Source organism: Liolophura sinensis, chromosome 6 (assembly GCF_032854445.1).
Source record: "Liolophura sinensis isolate JHLJ2023 chromosome 6, CUHK_Ljap_v2, whole genome shotgun sequence".
NCBI lineage: Eukaryota > Metazoa > Mollusca > Polyplacophora > Chitonida > Chitonidae > Liolophura > Liolophura sinensis.
This window is the reverse complement of record NC_088300.1, coordinates 15,067,079-15,089,942: the sequence shown is the minus strand read 5'-3', so window position 1 is coordinate 15,089,942 and position 22,864 is coordinate 15,067,079. Positions and strand designations below refer to the sequence as shown.

Sequence of the window (22,864 nt, the reverse complement as noted above, 5' to 3'; positions counted from 1 at the left end):
CAACTATTAATTATTATATGTCGAACTGAGTGAGTTTATTAATTATATATGTGTTCTTTGTAAATACATTTTACTACACTAAAGGAAAACCAGCATTTGCAATATATCGGTCATTTATACATAAATCACATATAGTCAAATTAACGCTGTTGACGACAGTCAGAGATTGCTACGCTGAGGATGTTGACGGGCGATGTGCTTCTGATACGTAGACCTCTGAAACGCCATGTTTTGTGTTTAGGGAAGTAGAATTCATCCCACAAACAGAATGACAATGTGCTGTAAAATAATATTAATCCGCCTACTTGAAGTTCTGAAGCATCTGTGAGGGGTATCTTGACTTGTTTCTTGGAGCTGGTGCCACTAAGGTTCACGCCCAGTGTCAAGTTTTCACCTCCTAATCCATTGGGCAAACCAGGCCTTCTGCGGGGTCAGCAGAGAATACAGCAGATTGGTTTACTCACATTGGCAACCTTTTGTCTCAGATCATGTTGTTGGGAGGTGGGCCGGGATTAGTAGTCAGGGCTACTCTACTCTCTTAACAAATTGTCGTTATCTATGGCCAGACAGGACGGTGTGTGTGGTGCTGAAGGAATGTTCACCGTTACTAAACAGTCTTTACAAATGCGATTTCAATGAACAGGCTATTCATTTGTTTACCTTACCGACAGCCATACCCAGTTATGTCATACACATTTGACTAATTCCACTTCATTTCTAGCTTCAGCAAATTATCTTGTCATTTGATTCCACCTTTCAAATCTGCTCGATAACCTGTTTTGTCATCACATAATTATATTCAGTCTGCTCGATCTGTTTGCGGTTTGTTCATGGCTCAGTCAGTATTGTTCAGTCTTATCCTGACATGTGGTCCGGATATTGCGGTCATTTCATGCGGCATTAAGGTTCAGCATAAGGTCTGTTGACGACTGTGGTTCTGTTTTACCTTTCCAGGGATTTAAGTATGTTTTTCATGTCTGTGTTAATTGCTCGGAAAAATGAACAATGGTTGGAAGTTCAGCGTAAGTGCCCTGAAACTGTCAACTATAGATGGAACAGTCATTTTAATGATGGTGGTATTTGCTAAGATTCCCGTTTGTGTGATACGAATGTCTGTAGTCTGTGACGAGGGGCTCTGGTATAAGGATATATAAGCATTTCTTACATGATTTTAGCCAGAAGGTTGAAAATAGATCTTCTTCACAAGGAGCACTCTCAATTATGCCCATGTGGTCGATTTCACTGTCACCGTCAAATTGGTGAGTCCTGGAAAAAACAAATGATGATCCAGGTAGGTATGTAACAAATTGTCTGATTTACCGAGTCATATAGGCTGAAATGTATGTTCACGATCCTCTCCCAGTCACACAACCATGTCAAGTCGCAGGCTGAATTAGCTGTCAGCGGGTAGATTTATCTGTTTATCATCCATCTCTCAGCTTGAACTGTTGACGTCGGCAGTTGGTGGTAATCTGTTTAAGATCAGAGCCAGCGAATTGCAACTGACTGTTCGTGAGTGATGGCGGAACAGGCTGAAGGTTCTATGTTACCCGAATCATTCTCTAGCGCGACTCTCTATTCACTGTGAGATGACGCCTCAACGATGATCCTTATTTACAGGGGAATCTTTATTTATCTCTTCGGGGTGGCTTTTAAATAGCGATAAGAAGATCCATTTGATTTCAACTACCTGGCTGTGTGCTGACGGGGAAAATGATCGCCTGTTTACCGGCGTATTTGAAAACTATCCTTGGGATCGCATTGTTTGACTATGTCAACCCCATCTTAACCTGTGCTTGACAGAACTTTGGTTCATGGTAATTTATACTTGCCTACACCTGCATGGCACAGGTCAATTAGTATGGGAGTTCACAAGGCTGGCGGAGAAACACGAGGCTAGGGTTTCAGCCTAATTGAGTCCCAAGTTGTAGAGTGTGACACATGCCGGGTATGGCCCCTGCTTCGTCACAATCCTCTTGCTTTCACATCGGTGACAAGTGTGTTTGATGTGAGCGCTTCTCCCCAGGTGTGCTGTTACCTCTGTCATATACTGATGGCACAACAAAGACACAGGTGTAAGCCTCTCCAAAAGAAAAGAAATTTCATCCACACAGGTGCATCCCAGTGTATGCTGAAATTCACAGTGTCCCGTCCATACTTAGACGTGATTAGCCGTGCCTACGACCAGGCACGGCCAAATACCTACACGCCACCTGATAAAGATCAGCGGCAAGTACGAGTAACAAATTTCTTAACAGCTGCGATAGCATCAAAAATGTGCCGTAAAAGAAGAAGCAGTTAATAAGCAATTGAACCTTTTGTGGCTTATCTTGTCATCAGATCTAGGTGAAGATCACAGACTGGGGACAAAAAGGTTAGCAATACGAAGCAGTAGGGGGCAGTGTGGAAGCGAATTGTGCTCGGGTAAATAGAGTAAGCACGTCGAATCCTTTCACGGAGAGGTCGTCTTGCTCGGTCATTCAAGAGCTGCTTAATCACCACCAGAAAAATTCATAAACTGACGAATGTCTTTGTGAGTGGGACGGGAACGGTTTTGCATCATGCGAGGGCTGGATGGGGACAAAGACCCTACTGCAAGTCGTGTTGAAATGGCAGTGAATTATTTGTGACTCTTTCAGTATGTTCTTGGGTTCTCTTGATTTTTTTTTTGTGACAATAATTGCCAGCGATTATCGCCGCTAGAAATGGTCCATCGTAACTCGTTATCAGGTTCGTTTTCAAAGCGGCCTCCGGATCGGGGCCATGCTGTGGCTCATAGTTGAAAGGTATAATTATATATCAGCCTCCCCCGGTTACGGGTCGTCTTGGGACTATGCAATCCTCGGGAGAGCTATTGTGGCTGGTGATTGTGCTTGTAACGTGAATAGGGCCATATCGCCGTTTGATCTGTTATTAAAGCCATGTCAAGAACTCCCAAGTGGTGTTAATTTACTGACAAGAGCTGTTGCGAGAAGCACCACACATGTCCTCAATTAGATCAATGGTATTTTTATCGTCAGTTTCGTCTTAAAGGAATTAAACCAGCCATGCAATAAGTTTTGCAGTGGATTGTCGGAATGACACTACGCTAACCCATTGCTAATTGATTGCCATTTGCTGTTGGAGAAGACCATTCCCTGTATGAGACGATTAATGAAGCGTTTGTGCTATAGGCATGTAAATAAAACTAACCGCACGCAACATTTTGCACATACTTGTTAGGTTTCAGGCAAATGAAAAAAAGATGAAATTGAGATGAAACTGAAATAGATGTGATAACTACTTCATGGCTAGAAATGCACATAACAGTTGCAGGGATAAACTCGACACTACCTCGATATAGGGCAAAAATGCCTTAATGGATACAGAATTATTGCACCATTCTGTGAAATATATGGTATTGCAATTTCCAAACAACAACATGGCTGGTAATTCTATATAGCATCATAACTCATAAATACACTAATCGCTACGTTAGATATATGAACTGTTGCAATCAAAGAGCAACTGAGATACATATTCTATTATCGCCAGCTTACACACTATATAGCATGGTACACGATTTGAATATTTATTTCAGTCATTCGCCTTGAACATTACATTCGTCTTTACAATATCATTGAACACTATTGACTGCTTCTCTTTCTATGATCACGTTCTAAATTCGTGCTTTATATAGTTTCTTAGTTCTTAGGAATTGACCTTGCGGTTGTTGAGCGTCCATTCTGGTTGAGGACTGGTATACGAATTTGTGTTTGGACGAATAGATTGAAATTCATTTTGAGAAAAAACACGTCGAATCTATTGAATTTATTGATGTCATTGATGTTTGACGTTTTGCTTTTCATTTTAATGACTGAGGGATGGTTTTTGAGTTGAAGTAACCTGATTAAACCACCCTCTTTGCTAGATACTAGTACCTAACAAACAACTTAAAGCTGCTATTGAATTGTCGAGGGCTGGATATACGAGCTCGCGACCTTATTGATCAAGGGTTAATTGTTGACAACTAACCATGCCTTAAAGTTCACGACGAGCACTGGGAATACATTATTTTGAGTAAATCGTTAAATGTGGAATTTGGTAGTGGTTAACATGAATGAAATATATGTTTAAAACCTCTTTCTTCGGCAAAATTCTAAAGGATGTGAAACGCACACTCACCAATAGACCATATACATGCAGTCCTTTTTGAAACCCCAATATACCATAAGTGTTTTGTTTTAAGGGTAGATTTAAGTCTTCTAGAAGCATCGCTAGTGTACACTAATTATTTCTATCTTTACAAAGTTTATGGAAGCGGTGGATTGGCATGTGCATTTTGTTGGGTACAGTTTTCTTTAAACATTTTATTGGTTTTCATGTTTATAACTGAACCTTTGTTTGTAACAACACAGCATTATGTTCGGTTTTATTTCAAGACTGCCATTAACATTGACTGTCTCTCTGTCGTTAACAGGTTTCAGAAAAGCGGATTGTCACGTGCAGTGAAGACGGAAATGTGCGTGTGTGGGACACCTTCTCTGCCATCCCACAAAATAAGAAAACATCAAAGGCTAGATTACAGCGAAGGAAAAGGGTTGTGTGAATCATGGAGGTTGGAAAGGGTCCTGGGACTGTCCCTTCGCTGAAGAACTAGTATATCCTGTAGAATACTGAAAACAATTCGGTGTGCCTGAGAGAAATCGAATGGCACGAGGCCTATGTAGGATAAAGCGAACAGACTTGATTGATTTGTTATAGGTTGTCCGTAAATAAACCTTTGCATTTTATGCTTTATGAGGTCCGTAAAATAAATCTATTGGTCATGGGCTAAGCTTAAGGCTCGGGCTGCCACAAAAGACTGGGTTAACTGTGTACGACCCGTGGTCTAGGTTAAAACGCGTACAGGACTGTATGGTAGACACACTTGTGTCCCCATTATGTATATTATATGGGATGAGGTTCGGATCAATCCGATTAATAGGGAAGAGGAGCTGTGCTGTAACTAATTCCATACATCACTGTCCACGCTCGGTCCGTCATCAAACGGTGCCCAGGGAGCGACAATCACTCCACTTTAATTGAAGAACGGTATTTCCCATATTTCTATGTCAACCCTGTCGTCTGAAATCGACCCTGTGCCGCTTGCTATGATTTCAGTGATAAATGACGTGATTTGATTTAAGCAACATTTCTCTTTCCAATTCAAATATTTTAAAGATACCTGAGCATGAACGGTGTGTGTATGTAAGGTGCCCTTTAATCATTAATTGTTTTATGTAAGGTATACACTTCATAATTCCCAGTGCGATAAGCTTTCAGTTACGGTTTCTTCCCAATCAGTGGAGATCCGACTTTCGGTGTTTTATGATATAGGCTACAAGAGCCATAGTAAGATCTCAGGAGATCTGCATAAAGGGTTTACACGAATTCATTATCATCATCAGAACATGTACATATATTTAAGGAAAACGACGTCCATGAAAGTAATCCCCTGCTGTTGTTTTCTTCATCTGTCACTAATCTGATATAACTGTGATCATGGAGTGGTACTTTGATGATCGGCATAATAAGCCGATTCATTGATGATTTAAGTATTAACTGTGGTGACGTCTTTCATATGACGCGCATGCTTGTACCTGTGGATTATGATTCTATTGTCTTGACATGCTTGAATAGGTTTATATATATATACCTCGCTCAGAGTATAGAGAATAAACTTACGTGGTCTTTTTTTCTCTCTTTTTTAAGCAATCCGTTTTCAAGTTTGGGCCAAACGCTATAACCCAGTGCAGTGATAGGTTGACAAGTTACGTCAATGTAATTAATGATACCACTTACACTTTTGGTTATATTGCACCTTAAATCTCTTGTCAGCTGCAGGGTGTTCTGTTAAATTCACTCACATGTCAGCTGTGTCATCGGAACAGATCACTCGGTCAAAACTACACAAGTTAGCTCGCAGAAAACAAGCAGTATAGACGTATTTTTTCGACATCAGGTATAGGCCTATTCATTCACATCTAATGAACTATATTGCATGTGCGCTTGTATTTAAACAAATAATTTTATGTAATTAAAAATTTAAGATTTTGAACATGTCAATGTATAACATTTGAAAACAGGTATGCGCACACCGATGAATACAACACGTTCATGAGGAAATGATTAGAGTTGAATATATATATATATATATATATATATATATATATATATATATATATATATATATATATATATATATATATATATTTACGTGTGTGTGTGTGTGCGCGTGTGTGTGCTGCCTAGAGTATGCAGGTGTTCGCTCAAGGCTTGACCTTACATGGGCTTTTAGTGACCTGTAACATGATTGTTTACGATATAAAAGGTTCACTAGATGTACCTTTGGGTGCCAACGTAATAATTTAACTAGATGAGCATGACGGAAAGCTCCGAACTGCATGGTTGCGGCGGAACGTACCGAACTTACTTTGTCGAAATAAGCCGAAGCCGATGTCGCCGCGTCGTGGCTGTGTGAATGAAGCACACAAAAATTAGCATCAAGTGGAACAAATAGGGGAAGGCGGTACGGACGAGAACTAATTCGGTTGTGCTGGTGTAGCCAGTATCTACGGGAAATTCTCACAGAGATAAGACATCTGGAAACAGAACCACGATGGAACTTTACCATTTCTACTGTAGCGGACACGTTTTATGTGAGGCACACGTGCGAAATAATCGCTGTTTGTAGAGTTTGAGCACGTTGTGTACTTCAAGGCACACCAGGCCACAATACCCGTATTCTAGCCGCTCATTCTAAACCATGATGACTTTATCGTGACCGCAGAGCCTTCCGTGTAGCAACAAAACACTGAACTGCTGAATGGGCGTCAGCTGACATTTAAATTTTTGAGGCTTCGTCACAATTTAACAACATACTTTTTCATGCTGTTGTGTTTCCTCATGTTTCTGCATTGTTACATCTGTTTAATCTCAAAAATGTTTAGAGCGCTTCTGTGTGCCACCGATGGGCTAAATGATACAGGTTTAAAAGCACATTCATGTATGGTTCTGCGTATATGATAACAAGATCTTTCATAACCTGCTTGATGGTCGCTTCACTGACTCACAAAATGTATCGTGGACACTGGAAACCCTACCTCATTTCCAGATTTTCTTTACTGTCTTCTGCCAAGTCCCTGCGTGACATGCTTTTCTTTAACATTCCTTTATATGAAGTCATAGTAATAACAAATCAAATATGTGTATGTAGCTATTCGTATATATTTTAACCAGTGACGTCATGGTATTCCTTGTGCCGCTTAGCCAAATATTTACTGCATTTTACTTTGACCCTTCTGTGAATTTATGTCTGTTTTTTTGTGTGTGTGTGTGTGGGGGGGGGGGGAGTCGAAAGATGCAACATAACTATTTTATGAGATTGTATATACTCTGTTTAAGAAATTGTGTTTGAGTATTTGAAATTTTAACCACGAATGTGTATTATTCGTTCTTTGATGTGCGTTTTAAAAGTGATATATTTTTATTTACTCGTCGGTCTGTTTTGAAAGGGCTGAGATGAGATGGTAGTAGAATTTTATAGTCTGTTGTGCTGATTAATTTTATTAAACATATTTTTAAAAATATAAACTTGTTACCGAAAATAAAAGCTTTTTGTAAATATGTTATCTGTGGTAGACAGTATATACTGTACGCAATTTGCAGTATGAAGAATTTGTTCATATTTGTATTCTTGGGAAAAGGTACCTGACACGACGGTTTCCTCCATCCATACACTTGACCACCATCATACAAGTATAAAAATCTCTGAACACGGCGTCAAACACCAATCTGCCAATCAATCGTTCTTGGTAAAAGTGAGACGGAACATGCCTGGTGTATAATTTCTAGAGGTCTGTGAAGATAAAACATATAATAATTATTATTACATGCTGTACACTGCATGTACAGAATCATGTAAATAACAACTCGTGACTTGTTGGTTATAGCATAAACTATTTTTTGGGGGTATATTTGGACCAAGTCTATCGTAACAATGTAATATTGTTACATATACATTAATTTTGCGGAGATAATTCTTTACGAATGGTTCTTTGTAGAGGAGATCCCCGAACATTTGTTAGCCATGAATGATACTGTGGGCGAGCTCGCCTTCTGCTTAGTTGCTGTCAGGGTAAGGTTATCTTTCCAACAAGGGCCACGTGTTTGACCGGCTGCTCTCAGCATGTTGTTGGATTTGTTTACAACAACTCACTGCCAAGCTGACTTGTTGAAGTTTTTCCACAGCACAATGAACGTCTGGCGCACCTGCCCGCCATACTTCTGGAATGAAGACGTTTTGCATATGTGGCAAGCTTAAGGGCAAAAACAAGGGAATACCCGGGGACCTTCGATTGAACATAATCTCACCTTTTACCTGCAGACAGATATGTTGCAAACGTTATTTAGTCTGTGTCTAATTTATTCCATTTTTTACTTCTTTCACCGCACTGCTTGTCTTAGCAATCTAAATGCGCAAATGTCTGGAGTGGAATGGGGTCTTTGGCTTTTCTTATCAAAGCCTTTCACACCTTAGCTCTCATGGTTTTAATAAAGCGCTTTTTAAACTCTTGTTTTCTTTCTGCTCGGGCTTCTTGACTTGACCTGCATGTGCAAGTCGTTGTGATATAACACTGTTTATTGGATCCATCTGCATACGAATGGAAAAAAGTAGTTGTTGAACACATGGCTTTTGACTCAAATTCACCAGAAGTTTCAATATGCCTTACTCGAGTTTCATTGATGCATATAACCATCTTCTGTTACTGTTTGGAACGCGAATTTGATCTGGTCTTCAGTTTTAGAAGATGGTGTCAATTTGCTCTTAGAAGATGCCCAATTTTAAAAGGTCCCTTGTCTTTGTCTCCGCGAATATGAATATGTGTGGTCCATGCAAATTCGAACCTTTTCGTTTTCCTCTACTTAGTGTAACATAGAATTGGGGAAAAAAACTGACGTTATCCATTTCAAATGTTGACTGATGTAGTCGAGATATCATTTACATGCAAAAAACCAAAATTACTTTTATGTCCATGTAGACCGCCATTTTATGTTCCAGTTGACCCAAAATTGCCCATAACAAATCATAAGCAAATCATAGCTGTCATTTGTAGGCCTTTGCGTTACCAGTTGGCATTGCCTTTTGCACGCTTTCAAATTAACATTTTATGGGCAATTTATTCAGTTTTTAAACTTCATGGTGCGACTGGGAGATTGTCCATTAATATTAATCAAAACAGGTAGCAATTACAATTTAGATACACCCCGTTCAGGCTTTTAACATTCTGATTTGTGGTGCGTCCAATTTCAACCTCCTAGGTTCTGACAAAAATCGGTTTTGCTCACGGACAATACGAGTTTTGATATCTTGGCTTACGTCTGATCCATTAGTAATTTACAAAACGGTGTGGCTTGCCCCTCCCCCCCCCCCCGTCACACCTAGGGGGCACATTATCGTATAATGTACAATACCGTAATAGTTCTGTAAATTTTCACCATGTGTAATCTCAATAAACCTTAGTCAAAACTATATGACTTCATATTTATGAAATGCTGAAATAACTCAGTTCTGTCATGACAGCTTGTATATATAATACGTCAGTAGTAACAAAGCACAGGCAGGATTGTTCATTAAGTGGTGTTGTGGTCAGTTTCCAGACTAATTGACCAGCACTCAATCTGCTTACTGGCTCAGAGTTTCCTTTGGCTTTTTATGAGTTGGAGGGACATTGTGTGACTTAGCGAAGTCCGTAATCAGCGCACATGTCGGCCAACATTTACCGTGTTGGCCGTCGACCAACTGTTAAGTGTTGGCACGTGGTCCGCAGAGCTGGCGTGTTAATCATCTCCAAAACAGCTTTTCTAACAGCACATGTGCCGGCTCTCCACTCCGCTTCTCTTACTCCACAACTCACTTCTCGGCTTTTTCTTAATTCCCCTTCCAGCTGTACACCTCTGCCGATATATTTATCAATCTGTTTAAATATCGCCTGTTCGGACATAACGTTTGAGCCAGCTGTGACCCACAGACCGACCACCTAGCTCCCTCGACTGCTTCTTAAGTGTATGCTTGCATTCAGCAAAGTGATTGCCGTGGACGAGAGTGCTATTGGACCATATCTACAATGAATGCCACCTTGACTTTCCACAAACGATAACTTTATTAAAGTCCAAACATTGACATTTTCTAAATGCATTTCATCGAAGTTAATTTGACTATCTGTGGTATCCAGTTGTACATCGAATCCACTAAAACGCTTTCTTCTTCTCGAAGCAACTTGTAATTTTTTTAAGATCACTGTGTCCATCAAGTTTACTCGAAAGGTCAAAGAGTGCTAATAAGTTTTAAGTCTGTCTTTCGGTCTGTCAGTGGGTCGGTCGGTCGGTCAATTTTTTATGTCCATGGCTATTTTTAGCTCATTCATACAACCCCTGTCACTGGCGTCGGCGTCCAACAACAGGGAAAGCAATGTTAAGTTAAATGTTAGATGTAGCTTAAAGAGCTGCATGTAAAACACTATAGCACGAGGAGGATGTTTCAGTGTGAATGCTCTGTGTGCATATTAATTGAATTAAATTGGAAAGTTCACGATTTGTGAATAGGAATCCACGTCTCTTGTATTAGAATCCATGTTAAGGTAAATGTTTCAGTACTTTACATATTTGGCTGAATTTTTGCATTTATTTCAACGTAAGGCAAGCTCTTTGGTATAGCCTTGCCAACAATTCTAGGCTTAATACTCACTGACGGGTTTGAGTGCCAGATGACTTAACTTCTTGGGGGAATGTGATGTTGCAAGGTTTTGCTTGTTGATCTTCTAACTTCTGTGACCTAATGGTTAGAGCGCCCGCCTCGAAGTCGAGAGACCAGGGATCAAACCTGGCAGGGTCATATCAAAGATTGTAAACATGGTACGTGTTGCTGTTTCGCTTGGTGCTCAACACTGAGAGGTTAGACCAAAGAAACATGACTGGTTGGCCCGGTGTCAGTATAATGTAACTGGTTTGTCACTCATTTCTGTGGGGTCAGTCCCGGATGTGGATCTAACCCAACAAAAAATCCCGTTCTTGAGGGTTTTCAGTTGTATGAAATACTAAACGAAGTGCCCATATTAGAAATGTCAAAAAGTGTTTGTGCATGGCATTATTGCAATTTCTGGATGTTCTATTCTGCTGAACGATGAAATTACTGCTGTGGCCTTGTGAACTTTTCAAGTTAAGTTCCTTATAACCGACAGTGTCCGTGGACATCTCACCGCGTCATGGAATGGCTCGTAACAACTTTTCCTGCACCAAGGAACAGGTTGAGGGCAAAAAAGAAGAGCTTCGGGTAACTGAACTATAAAGTGATTGGCCTTCTATCAGGAGTTTATACCTTGTAGAGCATACCATGGAATATGACTTCGTAAATTAACAAGATCTCGCACTATTTATCGCGTGCATGTTACAGAAACGTAGTTACGTAGCAAAGAAAAATACAAGAAGGAAACGTTCATGTGTGAATGGATTTTGAAGAAATGAAAGAATGAAGTGTGTGAAGACAGAAGAATTGACTGTACTCAGTGTGCTAAGCCGGTTTCCAGCAGTTTGACTCATTTGAAACCCTTCCAGACATATGGGGAAAGTATTCGCGGCTCTTTATTCCAGGCAGGCGTGTTGGTAGCGGTCCCACATTGCCACATTCGCAAAGCATTTGGCGTGGAACAAAACAGTTGTTAGCCTTTAAGCAGGTTAAACTGTCTACAAGACATGCCATGACTTTGCCAGCAGTAATGACTTAAGCAAAAGGACTGGTACTTATACAGATTGTGTTTGGAGGGATTCCATCGTATGGTGCACCAAGCTAGAGGCACCATCACACCCATCCGACTGCTGTCAGCATCTGCCGCGGGCCGCTTGCCACAAACCTTTCCATTCCGAGAAGCCTGAACAGATGCAACCTGATGTATCCAAGTAAGAGACACAAAGTGGAGGAGATGTATCTATTGTAAACGGGACCACCGTGAGGCAAACAGCCCCACCTGTAGCCAGATTTCAGCGCGCCAGTCTAGACTGTGACAGTGAGCTACAGCTGTAGACGTCAGGGTCGGGCAGGTGGATCTGATCAGGACTGGCGCTCCCCGGCCCGCTCCCCTCCCCTTTCCCCAGACCGCTGCATTCCTCCCTAAAACACACACACACAGAGACGCGGTACATTTTACAAGTTGACAGAAGAAGAAATGACGAGAATGTCCGCGAACGGAGCCGTTTTCTGCAATGCCACCAGGAACCAAATTCTCAAAGCAATAGTCCGAGACTTTACAAGTAGCGTATGTTTGCAGGCTGATTGGAAAGTTTTGTCAGTGAAGCATTCTTCGTGTCGTACGAAGACTTTTTAGAGCCATTGTAAGCCTGCTAACTCCTCCTAATCCAGATACTGGCCGGCTGTTTACCCCACAGATTGCCTACAAAATAAATGTTGTTGTTGCTTTAAATTCAAGGCGTTCTTCGGACACGATCGGCCTACACAGCGCATGGCTGTTGATGACATCTGCCGGTGACAGCCTGAAGTTTCCCTCGGCGCCCTAGACTCTCGCCGAAAAATGTCACAACAAGATGGCAATTACTAGAAGCTACATTTACAGTGCAAACGCATATTTACTCTAGCTCTTCGCGAAATACTGTGTTGTTTACGAGGCCAGTCGTGTCAACTCACAAAGATCGCAACATTTTATGTGTTTACCCAAACCACGTCTGTCGCCGAGAGTCGCTGCGCTTCGCGGAGGAGTACAAGTGTTTCGCGTAGACAAGAAAACCGGACGGGCGACAACATGGAAATATGTGGCTGTAACTGACCAACAGGACCTAAATATAATGACTGCAAGTTACCTGTTACATAGCAACTAAAAAACACCGTTATCCGGCTAACCATCTGCTGTGAGCAACTGGCAAGCTTCTTGCCCTGTATGAAAATCGCGTGTAGTAATGCGAGGCCACAGGTGACCACCTACCGTTGACACGAGATGTAATTGACGCCTAGAACGGTCCTACATTTTCCTGTACCTTTAGCGCTCAGCCCTAAACCAGTATTGTAAATGACATGCTTATATTGCACTGATCTACACCGAGAAAGTGACCTACTATTTTATACTATATATAATGTATTGATCTACAAAGCATATTTTGCAATGTAATAGCTTTATCTATTAACCCACTGAGTTAAAATTGGCTTTATCTACCGGGCTATACTATCGACAAGCTGATTGCCTGATATCTAGTGTCAGTGTGTTACTGAGTTCATGATACTGGGCAACTTTCACAGAGTTTCATCAAGTTTTTTTGTCATTTTTCTCCCATCTTATGTTTCTTTATGGATTTTTAACCCAAGCAACAATTTAACGATGAAATTTCATCAACGAAGCTTTGTATACTCATAACTGTTCATGCGATATGTCAGATTGTTACGAAGTTGTACATATGTGATGCTGACCGGCTGGCGTTAGCAAAGATTTGAAACCGCTCATAGCTGCCATCTACCGGTATTGTGATGGGGGAACGACCGGTTTTCTTCGATAGAGATATTACAAAGCTGTTTTTGGTTGTCGCCGACAAAGTTTCCCACGAATGAATGTCCTCTGACCATCTGTATATTGTGAAGAGCGGACCTTAGAGAAAGCTCCGTGGTATTTAGCTTAGTGTGTTCGGCTAGCACGATCTACACATAGCTTACGGAGAACACACGTGCGAGACTTGCAATATCGAAGTCTGTTCGTCATCGAGCTGGGAAGGCCCCTCAACCAGGCAGTCGGGCGTTGTACTCGTATGTATTCATGCGAGTTGACTTTGCAAGCAAATTATTCAGGTTGTTTTCCCTAAATACACAGTATCATTTGTATAGGCTAGCAGAGTAAGCCCCTAGAAGCGCAGAAGTCATCTGTGTCATGTTTATATAAGGTCTATCTGTTTAGTTGACAAATACGAAGACGGGCCGCGGCGAGCTGTGCATGTTCGACTCGACATTCGAACAATGTCCAGTAACTAAATATCATTTCAATTTAACAAACGGCGGAACTATTTTCCTTACGTGAAAAGGCGGAGGGACAAGGGTTCGTCAGAGAGGAGCTAGCCTCTCTCATATGTTAGAGGGTCTCGTACAATCCCAAAGTAAGCAACAGGACGTGCCCGTACAAATCGGGATGAACAAAAAAAAAAAAAAAAAAAGAACTAGAGTAGAGAAGAACTGGTGCTTTATCCGGGGCGTTTTATCAGCTGATGGTTTCAGTGTTTAGGGTATTCCTGATCAGAGACTTCGGTGATGAGAAGGGACGGTGGTCCGTAGCTGACTGTTAGTCGTGGGTCCTACTCTGTCGTACAACATATTCCCCGATCCCAACTTCCTCCTACATGGTGTAACGTGTTTGGACGGGGTTTAACTCGTTACATTAGCATATTGACTCAGGTTAGCGGCGCGTTTCTGTCCATTTTTGCGGAACTCAATTCAAGTCATCAAAGACTGGTTGATAAAGACTAAGATAACATGGGAAGCCCATGTACCTAATGTACATAACCAACAGGCACATCTTCTTTACAGGTACACTTTGCGTTACATATTTGAAAGGTGCAGGTACTTTTTGTTTGTCATTTTTTGTACATGTTCTTATTTGACGGTTCACGGATTATATAACATCAGTATATAGCAAGGTGATTTGTGAATGTCACTTTTTGTATGCATTCATTCAGACATGCACTTTGTAAGGACGCCAGCATTTGGTACGGACAACCGAACCGGATGTACTGGAGAATTAATGAGCTAATATCAACTGCAAGAAACTCAGGCAACATTCACGAAAGTGTTTTTTTTTTTTCTGCGTAAATACAGGCAGCGGGGGTGATGTCGTTACAGGGGAAACCTATCATGAGAAGTTATCAAAAATGACTGTGATTGTCAACTCGTTTGACTGTTCATTCCTATAAGAAAGCGGGGTAAGCCTTTTCCAGGTTGTAAAAATATTTAGAATGGCACCTTAGTAGCAAAAAAGAGGCCAGCAAACTATAGATAAATCTGTGATTGTTTTCGGTATGTCGTGACTTAATCTCCCCTTAGTTGTAATGATTTTTAACGATTTTTTTTCTGAGCCTTGTGACAATCCTTTGTCATCACCCGTTATAAGGTGAGGATCATTGTTAATAATCTAGGCGTTGCATAACAGACATTCGTACACAAATTCACAACTGTTATTGGAGTTCCAGGTCAACAGTAGTAAGACCAATTTCGAATACAAAGTCAACACCAAACCGCAAAAGAAATAGAATTTAGGACAGAGTCATGCAAAAGAGAATCGATCAACGGTTTTCAGTGATGTCCGAAAGGCGCATATAATTCGTTGGGAGCGTGAATTAAATTGACAGTATCCAAATCGCATACCAAGCTCGTTTAGAAGTTGTCTTTAATAAAACAAAAATGTATTTCAGTTGATCTTGATTGCAACGATACGTATATCAAACGTGGTGATTGTATTCAGCATGATGTATATACGTTCCCTGGTAACCCAGGTTAAGAGGCATTAGACAGCCTTATGAAACTCAGTAACATTCGGGAATTCTGTCTGTGAAAAAGCGTTAGCTATTGGAAAAGTTGGGGGAAAACGTCTCCTTGCCCCCAAGGTACTGGCTACATGAAGTAAATAATTATAATGAATGCGTGGATCAGAATTTCAATGACTAGGTATCCAGTAACAAACGGAAATGCAGAAGGTGGCCTGGTGTTACTGATGCCATATCCCCTGCATGAGTTTTACCGTTTTTATATTATAGGTGAGTATCTTAAGGACTTTGATTTCATATCGGCATTGACATAGTAATACTGGGTACAACTCCAGCATAAATGTGGGATTTTCTCTCTCTTTATTGAAAAATAATGGCCATTTATTGAGTTGAGGCCAAGAAGTCAAACTGTACGTGCGTGATCAATCCACCAAAACTGCTATCGCCTCCCGCGTGGCAAGCCGTCGCGGTACCTTTTATTCTCAGAGAATAACGATATTAAAGAAGGTCGATCATGCCAGGCCCTCAGTGAAAGTCGCCGCTCCCCTGCAGCTCCTCCAAACTCAACTTTCTCGTGCCATCAACAAAAGACACCGTAAATTCGTTTTGGTTTTTTTTTTTCCTTGGCAAAGTTTATTGGAACTGTTTACGTCCTGGCGCTCGTCCCGGGGCCCTTCCATCGTGTGACAGAGACGTGTGAAAAGACGTTGAATCTCGGGGCCATTTCCTCCGCCATTTCATTCCAGTGGCTTCTAAGGCGTCTATAGTGATAAGATATCAGCGGAAGGATTATATTCAGCCGTCTTTAGAGGCCCTATCATGGTGAATAAACACGCAAATCGACGGTACGGTCGAGTCAGGTGAAGTGTATACAGACTAGTTGAAAACGAAAACAAACAGTGGTCAACCTGAGTAGGGACACAGCGGGAAGAGTTGGTTTTCGCCAGGGGGCGTTGCTGTTTCTAATTCTTCCCAGTGTCCCGCACACGTAGGCATCTCCCTCTGATGATGATATCCCATAAGACTTTTAATGCTTTGTTTGAACCAGTAGCCGAACCGAAAGGATCGTTGCCAGAAGAATGGACAATTACAGCGCTGAGTAGATGGATCTGGCACCGACCAGCCGGTAGATGTTCAACGGCCAAGGAATCCTTTTGAGTGTTGATACCAAAGATGAGTTATCTGTGTTGTTCAGAGCGCTCTCTATAGACGGCTCCAGGGATTTCTCCACACCGTTTGCTTGGTTAGCAATCGGACACTGTGTAACGATCTCACCCTCGCACACATCACTTACTTGTAGAAATCTAACCTCATCTCCCTCAGAATCAACTTGTCGGAAAACGCACCATTAATGGCTTATTAAAACCACAAGAGTACACATGTATGGAATTCCACGCGAAAAGACCATGCTGCTTTCTGCTTGGAATGTGTTCTCGTTGATCATTGCTAGTGTGGATGAGAATCACTTTGTATGTACGTGTATTTGTTGATCGTGAAGATCGGGTATGGAGGACCAGTTGTTGAATGGGACGAACGGAGTCTGTTCTGCTATAGCTCATCAAATACAATCAAATAAAGCAATAGATTAGACAACAGCTGTCACATCTTACTCAGACCGCCGTTAGTCTTCAATGCAATTATTAAAAACGGAAGGGATACATTCTAGTGCGTATTGATACTCCTCTAAACCTGTAGAAACCTTTACATGAGATACAAATTGTGCTAGTACTCTTAATTGTTTTAAATTACCGACAATTTATTTATTTTAAAATCAAATGGCAATTATTACCGTAAGAAAATATAGCACCGCCGTGGGCCTGTAAGTATATGATTCATATCATGAAGCTATATGAAATTAGGTATAGAATAGTGGTTGGGAATTTCAAGGGCTGTAACCATACATGCATCGCGTTTTTGACAGGCACATTCCTGATTCTGTATGAATTCATCGCCAGCTTAGATGGAGTAAAGCTCTGGCTTGTTGGGATCACCAAGGCCCTCACCATTTATATCGGTCATTCGGATTCTTTCTCTGCGTCGGTGGGCTGTGGTTTACTCTGAGCATTGCGGCTTCCACCACCCATGGACCTGGGCATCGTTATACACGCGAAAAATTCTTGAATGTGGCATTAAATACAAATCAGTCAATCCTGTTGTTGTATAATATATACGATATGTACACGAAAACACGAAATAACGCAGAAATGAGTTAAACATTTTTCAAGATGTATGCCATGTACATTCATTTACCATATACGGCACAAGGATAATGTGAAATTCACGAAGAAATTCCAAGGCCTATATTTATCTACATATCTTTGCTCACTTTAAAAAAGGCTAGCCTCATAATTGTACGAAATCAACAAAGATTTCCTGTCAGCTAAGCCGCAATGCAGAACAAAAGGCTTCATCGTCATTATCTGGATGGTAAAATATAGTCCCATCCTGCATATGATTTCATTAATGTTGCAGAAGTAATGTGGAAGGATTTTGAAGATTTCTTTATCTTAAAGTTTACAATGGGTAGAGTACAGCATTCCCTCCAGGCTGTCGCTTAACGCTGATTGGCTGGCGCGTTACCTATAATGTCCATTCCTGCAACAGTCAAAATAGTCGGAATACAACAACAACATACATATGGCACCATTGAAATGTGATTGGCTCTCAGCGACATGTTTTTTGTGCATGCCCTTGCCTGCTCACACGTGGAAATCAATACGCCAATCAAACTTTACATACACTGTTCTTTTGAAACATTGTATATATTGTTGGTGCATTTGAAACTTTCTGACGGTTTCTCTGGTTTAGCTAAGCGTCCGCTGGAGCGCGTCAGGTAACTCGAAACACGCGCGATTCTACGAGACTCGGCTCCAGCATCAGTGTAATGGTGACATTTGGCGTTATGGTGACCGTTATAGTGCCACATTTTCGGCCATACAGAAATTGGACACCAGCGTACGTACCTCATTGGGTTAAGTGTGTAATCTGACAGAGACTCGTGCGGATTGACTTTGCGTCGGTGGCAATCTGATACTCAGACGCCAAGCTAATTTCAAAATACCTGAAATTTGGGTGAAATTCCCTTTTCCGACATACCTGTACGGTATCCGTGGCTTGCACTGTGGTTGGCACGGATTACTGGCGTTCTCTGGATGCACCTGACTGGCGTACCGAGAAGATCCCCTGCTCACATTTAACGTACCATGCTGGGTGTGGAGGAAAGGGAATGTCGTGGGAGGGAGAACTCATACACTGTAGCACCCATTTACATGTATACAAGCTAACGTCGTACACACTAGAGACGGGACTTGAGGGTCAGGTAGCGCGCCCCACCCTCTAGCAAACACACCTGGAAGTTTACATGACCCGTCGGAAATGACCGGAGGTTAGTTATGGAGGCTATCATATCTCTGTCAAACAATCAAGGTGGCTTACCTGATATCGGTAAAACCACTTTTACCTGGCGTGTTTATCAGATCAACTCTCACGATTGAAACATTCATTATCCAAACAATGTAATCTAACCCAGTAGAGCATGAGGCGAGGTCTTGGTGTTTACAGATAGGGAGATACATGGCGAGGGGCTGATGCTGTCTATAAGCGCCATACAGCTCATAATGGATATGTCTTGCATGCTGACATTAACAAAATTGTACCGCAATTATTAACATTTGTGTAGTCTCTAAGGATACATTTCTTATCTTGCATGCTTAAAGGAGGTCTAAAGTGAACTGAGATGGTATCGCAGTTCTGTGATATGACACTGGGCATACAAACATGACACACTACAGCACACATGCAGAAAGCTTTTCGGAAATCCATCCGATGTATTCATTCGCCCACTGCCATGAATTGCAGTTTTTACGTGTTTTTACGAAAAGAAAGCTCGAAGGCGTTGGCATCAGTCAAGCTGAAGATGAGGACACATGCTTAGATAGCTAATTGTTTTCATAAACAAAAGCAATTGTATGTGGTATATTATTAATATTTCACAATTGTATAAGTGCGAAAATTAATAAATGTATCCTCATAAGGAAGGTGAAATACGCGAGCAGAGAAACATGTCACACACAAGGATTCATTGTAGTAAAGAAATATTGAATATAGTCAGTTGACACCTGTGCATATTTTCCTTCGTATTTAGTATATTATATCTTACAAATGACACGTAATACGTACCTAGCCGAGGTATAAGCTTTTTATGTGGTTTGATATACGGTGTATGTGTGGTAGACTTACAGCAGGAAATACGAGGGACAAACAGTATACAGGTTTCTAAACACCAATCAACAAAATAAATAAATAAATACATCAAATAATATTTTAATTGTGTCACTGGTCATTGACGAAGAAGAGAAAAAGGCTTGGCGTTGAATTCATTGAACTGGTGGCGTAATCAAGAATGTTTCACTTCTGTGTAAGACGGTAATCTGGTTTATGAGCTTTATTTCTTTATTGATATCTTTATATTTATAATTTATTTATTTATTTGATTGGTGTTTTACGCCGTACTGAAGAATATTTGACTTAAACGACGGCGGCCAGCATTATGGTGGGAGGAAACCGGGCAGAGCCCGGGGAAAACCCACGACCATCCACAGGTTGTTGCCAGACCTTCCCACTTGGGCTGGGCTTGAATTCACAGCGACCGCATTGGTGAGAGGCTCCTAGGGCATTACGTTACGCTAGCGCGCTAACCAACTGAGCCACGGAGGCCCCTAAATTTATAATTTACAGTGCCTTATATTATTATATGCTGTTATGATGTGGCTTCATAACACCGCAAGCAAATAAGGGCTTTGAGAAATCAGTGACGTATTTACTGTCACTTTTGCGAATAAACACAAAAATACGTGCCTCTTTCATTTTTTTGTGTTTTTGAGGAAATGGGTCAAGGAACACCGACCTGAAATTGCAATGACTATTTACTGTTTTTGTGTCAAACTACAAAATGGAAACAATTAATCTTGTTTGTAACCCGCGTATGACAAGCGTGTGGACTATGTGATCAGTTGATGTTAACCCAAGCGAAATACCGGAGTCAGTAGGTGGTTTGTTCTTAATACTAATCATGTGTTCTAATCCTTACTTTGGACAAGGTTTTTTTTACACAAAAAAATGATGTTAGTGAACCCCGAGCTGAAGATGAGGACGTCTATGGGGAGTATGGGAGTGTATAGATGGCAGGATCAGGCAGAGTGGAGGGGGGAGGTGATAAGACCAGTGGTGTATCGGTCAGATGAAGGATCGGCTGTAGTGACTTAAGCAGCTTGGCGTCCGTCATCAGGCTAACCTCCCTGTTTGTTCCTCCTTTACCTTCCTGTCCGTGTCAAGCTTACTCAATCGGGAGATGTGTTATGTGATGGGTCGGTGTTAGCACCTTCGTGAGACTGGACGGGTCAGGTGATGAGACCACGGGGACATGTGTATTAGTGGAGTTATCACCCTCACGTCATCTACCCTACAGCCATGTTACGTGGACTGTCACCTGATCACTGTGCTAGTCTTCACCTGAATATGAGGGTTGGAATTCCAACAGTGTAGTGTGAGGCTGCCACTTGTACCAGGTCTGAAGTTTGGACAAATATATTCAGCCGAGAATTCCACATGATGGCCTAATGAATATAATATCTTGATACGTATTTCTGTATGCATGAACAATGCATTGAAACGTCGACGTATATGAAATAGACACCCGAAAAATATACACAACTTTCTGTAAAAAAACTGACATGCACCAGTGTTTCTGCATTATGCGAATGATGTAAGGATTGGAAGTAGTACATAACAATTTTTCATTCATATGACGACGATAAAAAAGGTCAAGAAACCAATGAAATCTTCACTCACTTCTACAAAATTAGACAGCCATTGCCTATAAAACTACAAGGACAATCGTCATTAACCTTTCAAAGGTGATTTTTTACTTATCATTTCTAATCATGTCAGTCTTGTGTACAAAAGTTAAGTGTGTTGATCTAGGAATATACAGCTTGATTGCGAAGAAAGCAAAGATGCCCAGATCCTCTACATAGCATTTCACCAATGGGTAATGTTCCAATGACAAACTTGAAAACCGACTTAAAACATTCAGTAATTTATCTAATCAAATATCTAATGTCAGTATATGTGACCCTAAAACTTGACTATTGACCCCGGCAACCCCTAATTATTAGGAAAGGCCGTAGTGGAGAATGTCTGGTATCGACAGGTAGAGAAAGTAGGTTTGGACATTCCTCTGGATAATGGGATGTGTGTATTTGTACCTAGCAACTCAGTCAACAATGGTGTGATATGAACAGATATCTTGTTAATGCGGCAGTGACTAGGTGTGTGGTGCCATACAGACAGAGTGAAACACGTAGAGATGCCGTATATAGCCCGAACATTGGTCTATGGTGGAAACAATTACAAAAGGGTGGACTTGACATGGTCTTGTGAACCGTCGAGGTGTGGTCGCCCGCTACCGAATAGGTCAGAGATTAATACGCGCAGAATGAACCTCATCCCCGCCCTGTAATTTTCATCCACCAAACGTGTCATTCCGTAGGGTAGTCCACCATTATAGAGACAAACAAGCCGTGTGTTTATTACCTTTTTCAGGCATCGGTACTCACACCTATAAAGTCTAGCTCAGCGACATTCCTCCCAAATCATCTCCTCCGTTTGTTTTCCCCAGTCACGTGATGCACCCCCGCACGCAAATAATCGACTTTTGCCTGTGCAATTTACACCATGCATAAGAAATTCGTGTGCGGAGAGTTCAAGCTAATTTAATCCTGGATCACATTTATCACCACATGCCAGGTATGCTGAATCACTTACTGTTTTAAAAGCATACTCTGTTTAGTGAACAAAAAAAAAATAACTATAAAAGGTGTATTTAGACAGATACATTTGCAGAAGCATGTGAAATTCTTAAAATTCTGGAGTGTGTCACGTGATTATTGCATAATTGCGCAGGTGGCGCTGTTATTCCTTCATGCCAGCGACCCGGATGTTTGAGAGATCGCGTTGCAGAGGAAAGGACATGGGGATGCTAATGGTTGCTTGTATCAAATAAAATTACAACATAAACATTTCATCCAGATGTTCGTTGGATCTAAGTTCTGCTCGTAGTTGTTTACACGAGTTAGCTACCCTGTGTGTATCACGTGACAACATGGGCTAATGAGTTAATGACAGAGCCCCACGTGTCAGTGAAAGTCGAGGGGTAAACAATGCCTTAATGACACCAAGCACCTGTCCCACAGCTCAACCTTGATCTTAATGCCGCAGAGATGAAAACCCTGTAATGCTCTGTTAATTGCACAATGTT

The 22,864-nt window shown here is 41.3% G+C and overlaps 1 protein-coding gene across 1 annotated transcript in view; it reads left to right on the top strand.

The window, feature by feature from the left end:
- Positions 1 to 6,150, top strand: part of LOC135469219 (uncharacterized) — a 43,457-nt gene extending 37,307 nt beyond the window's left edge. Inside the window, exon 22 of the mRNA XM_064747800.1 lies at positions 4,460 to 6,150. Coding sequence (XP_064603870.1) covers positions 4,460 to 4,588 — 129 coding nt within the window. The 3' untranslated portion in view covers positions 4,589 to 6,150. The remainder of the gene's footprint in view (positions 1 to 4,459) is intronic.
- The last annotated feature ends 16,714 nt before the right edge of the window (positions 6,151 to 22,864 follow it).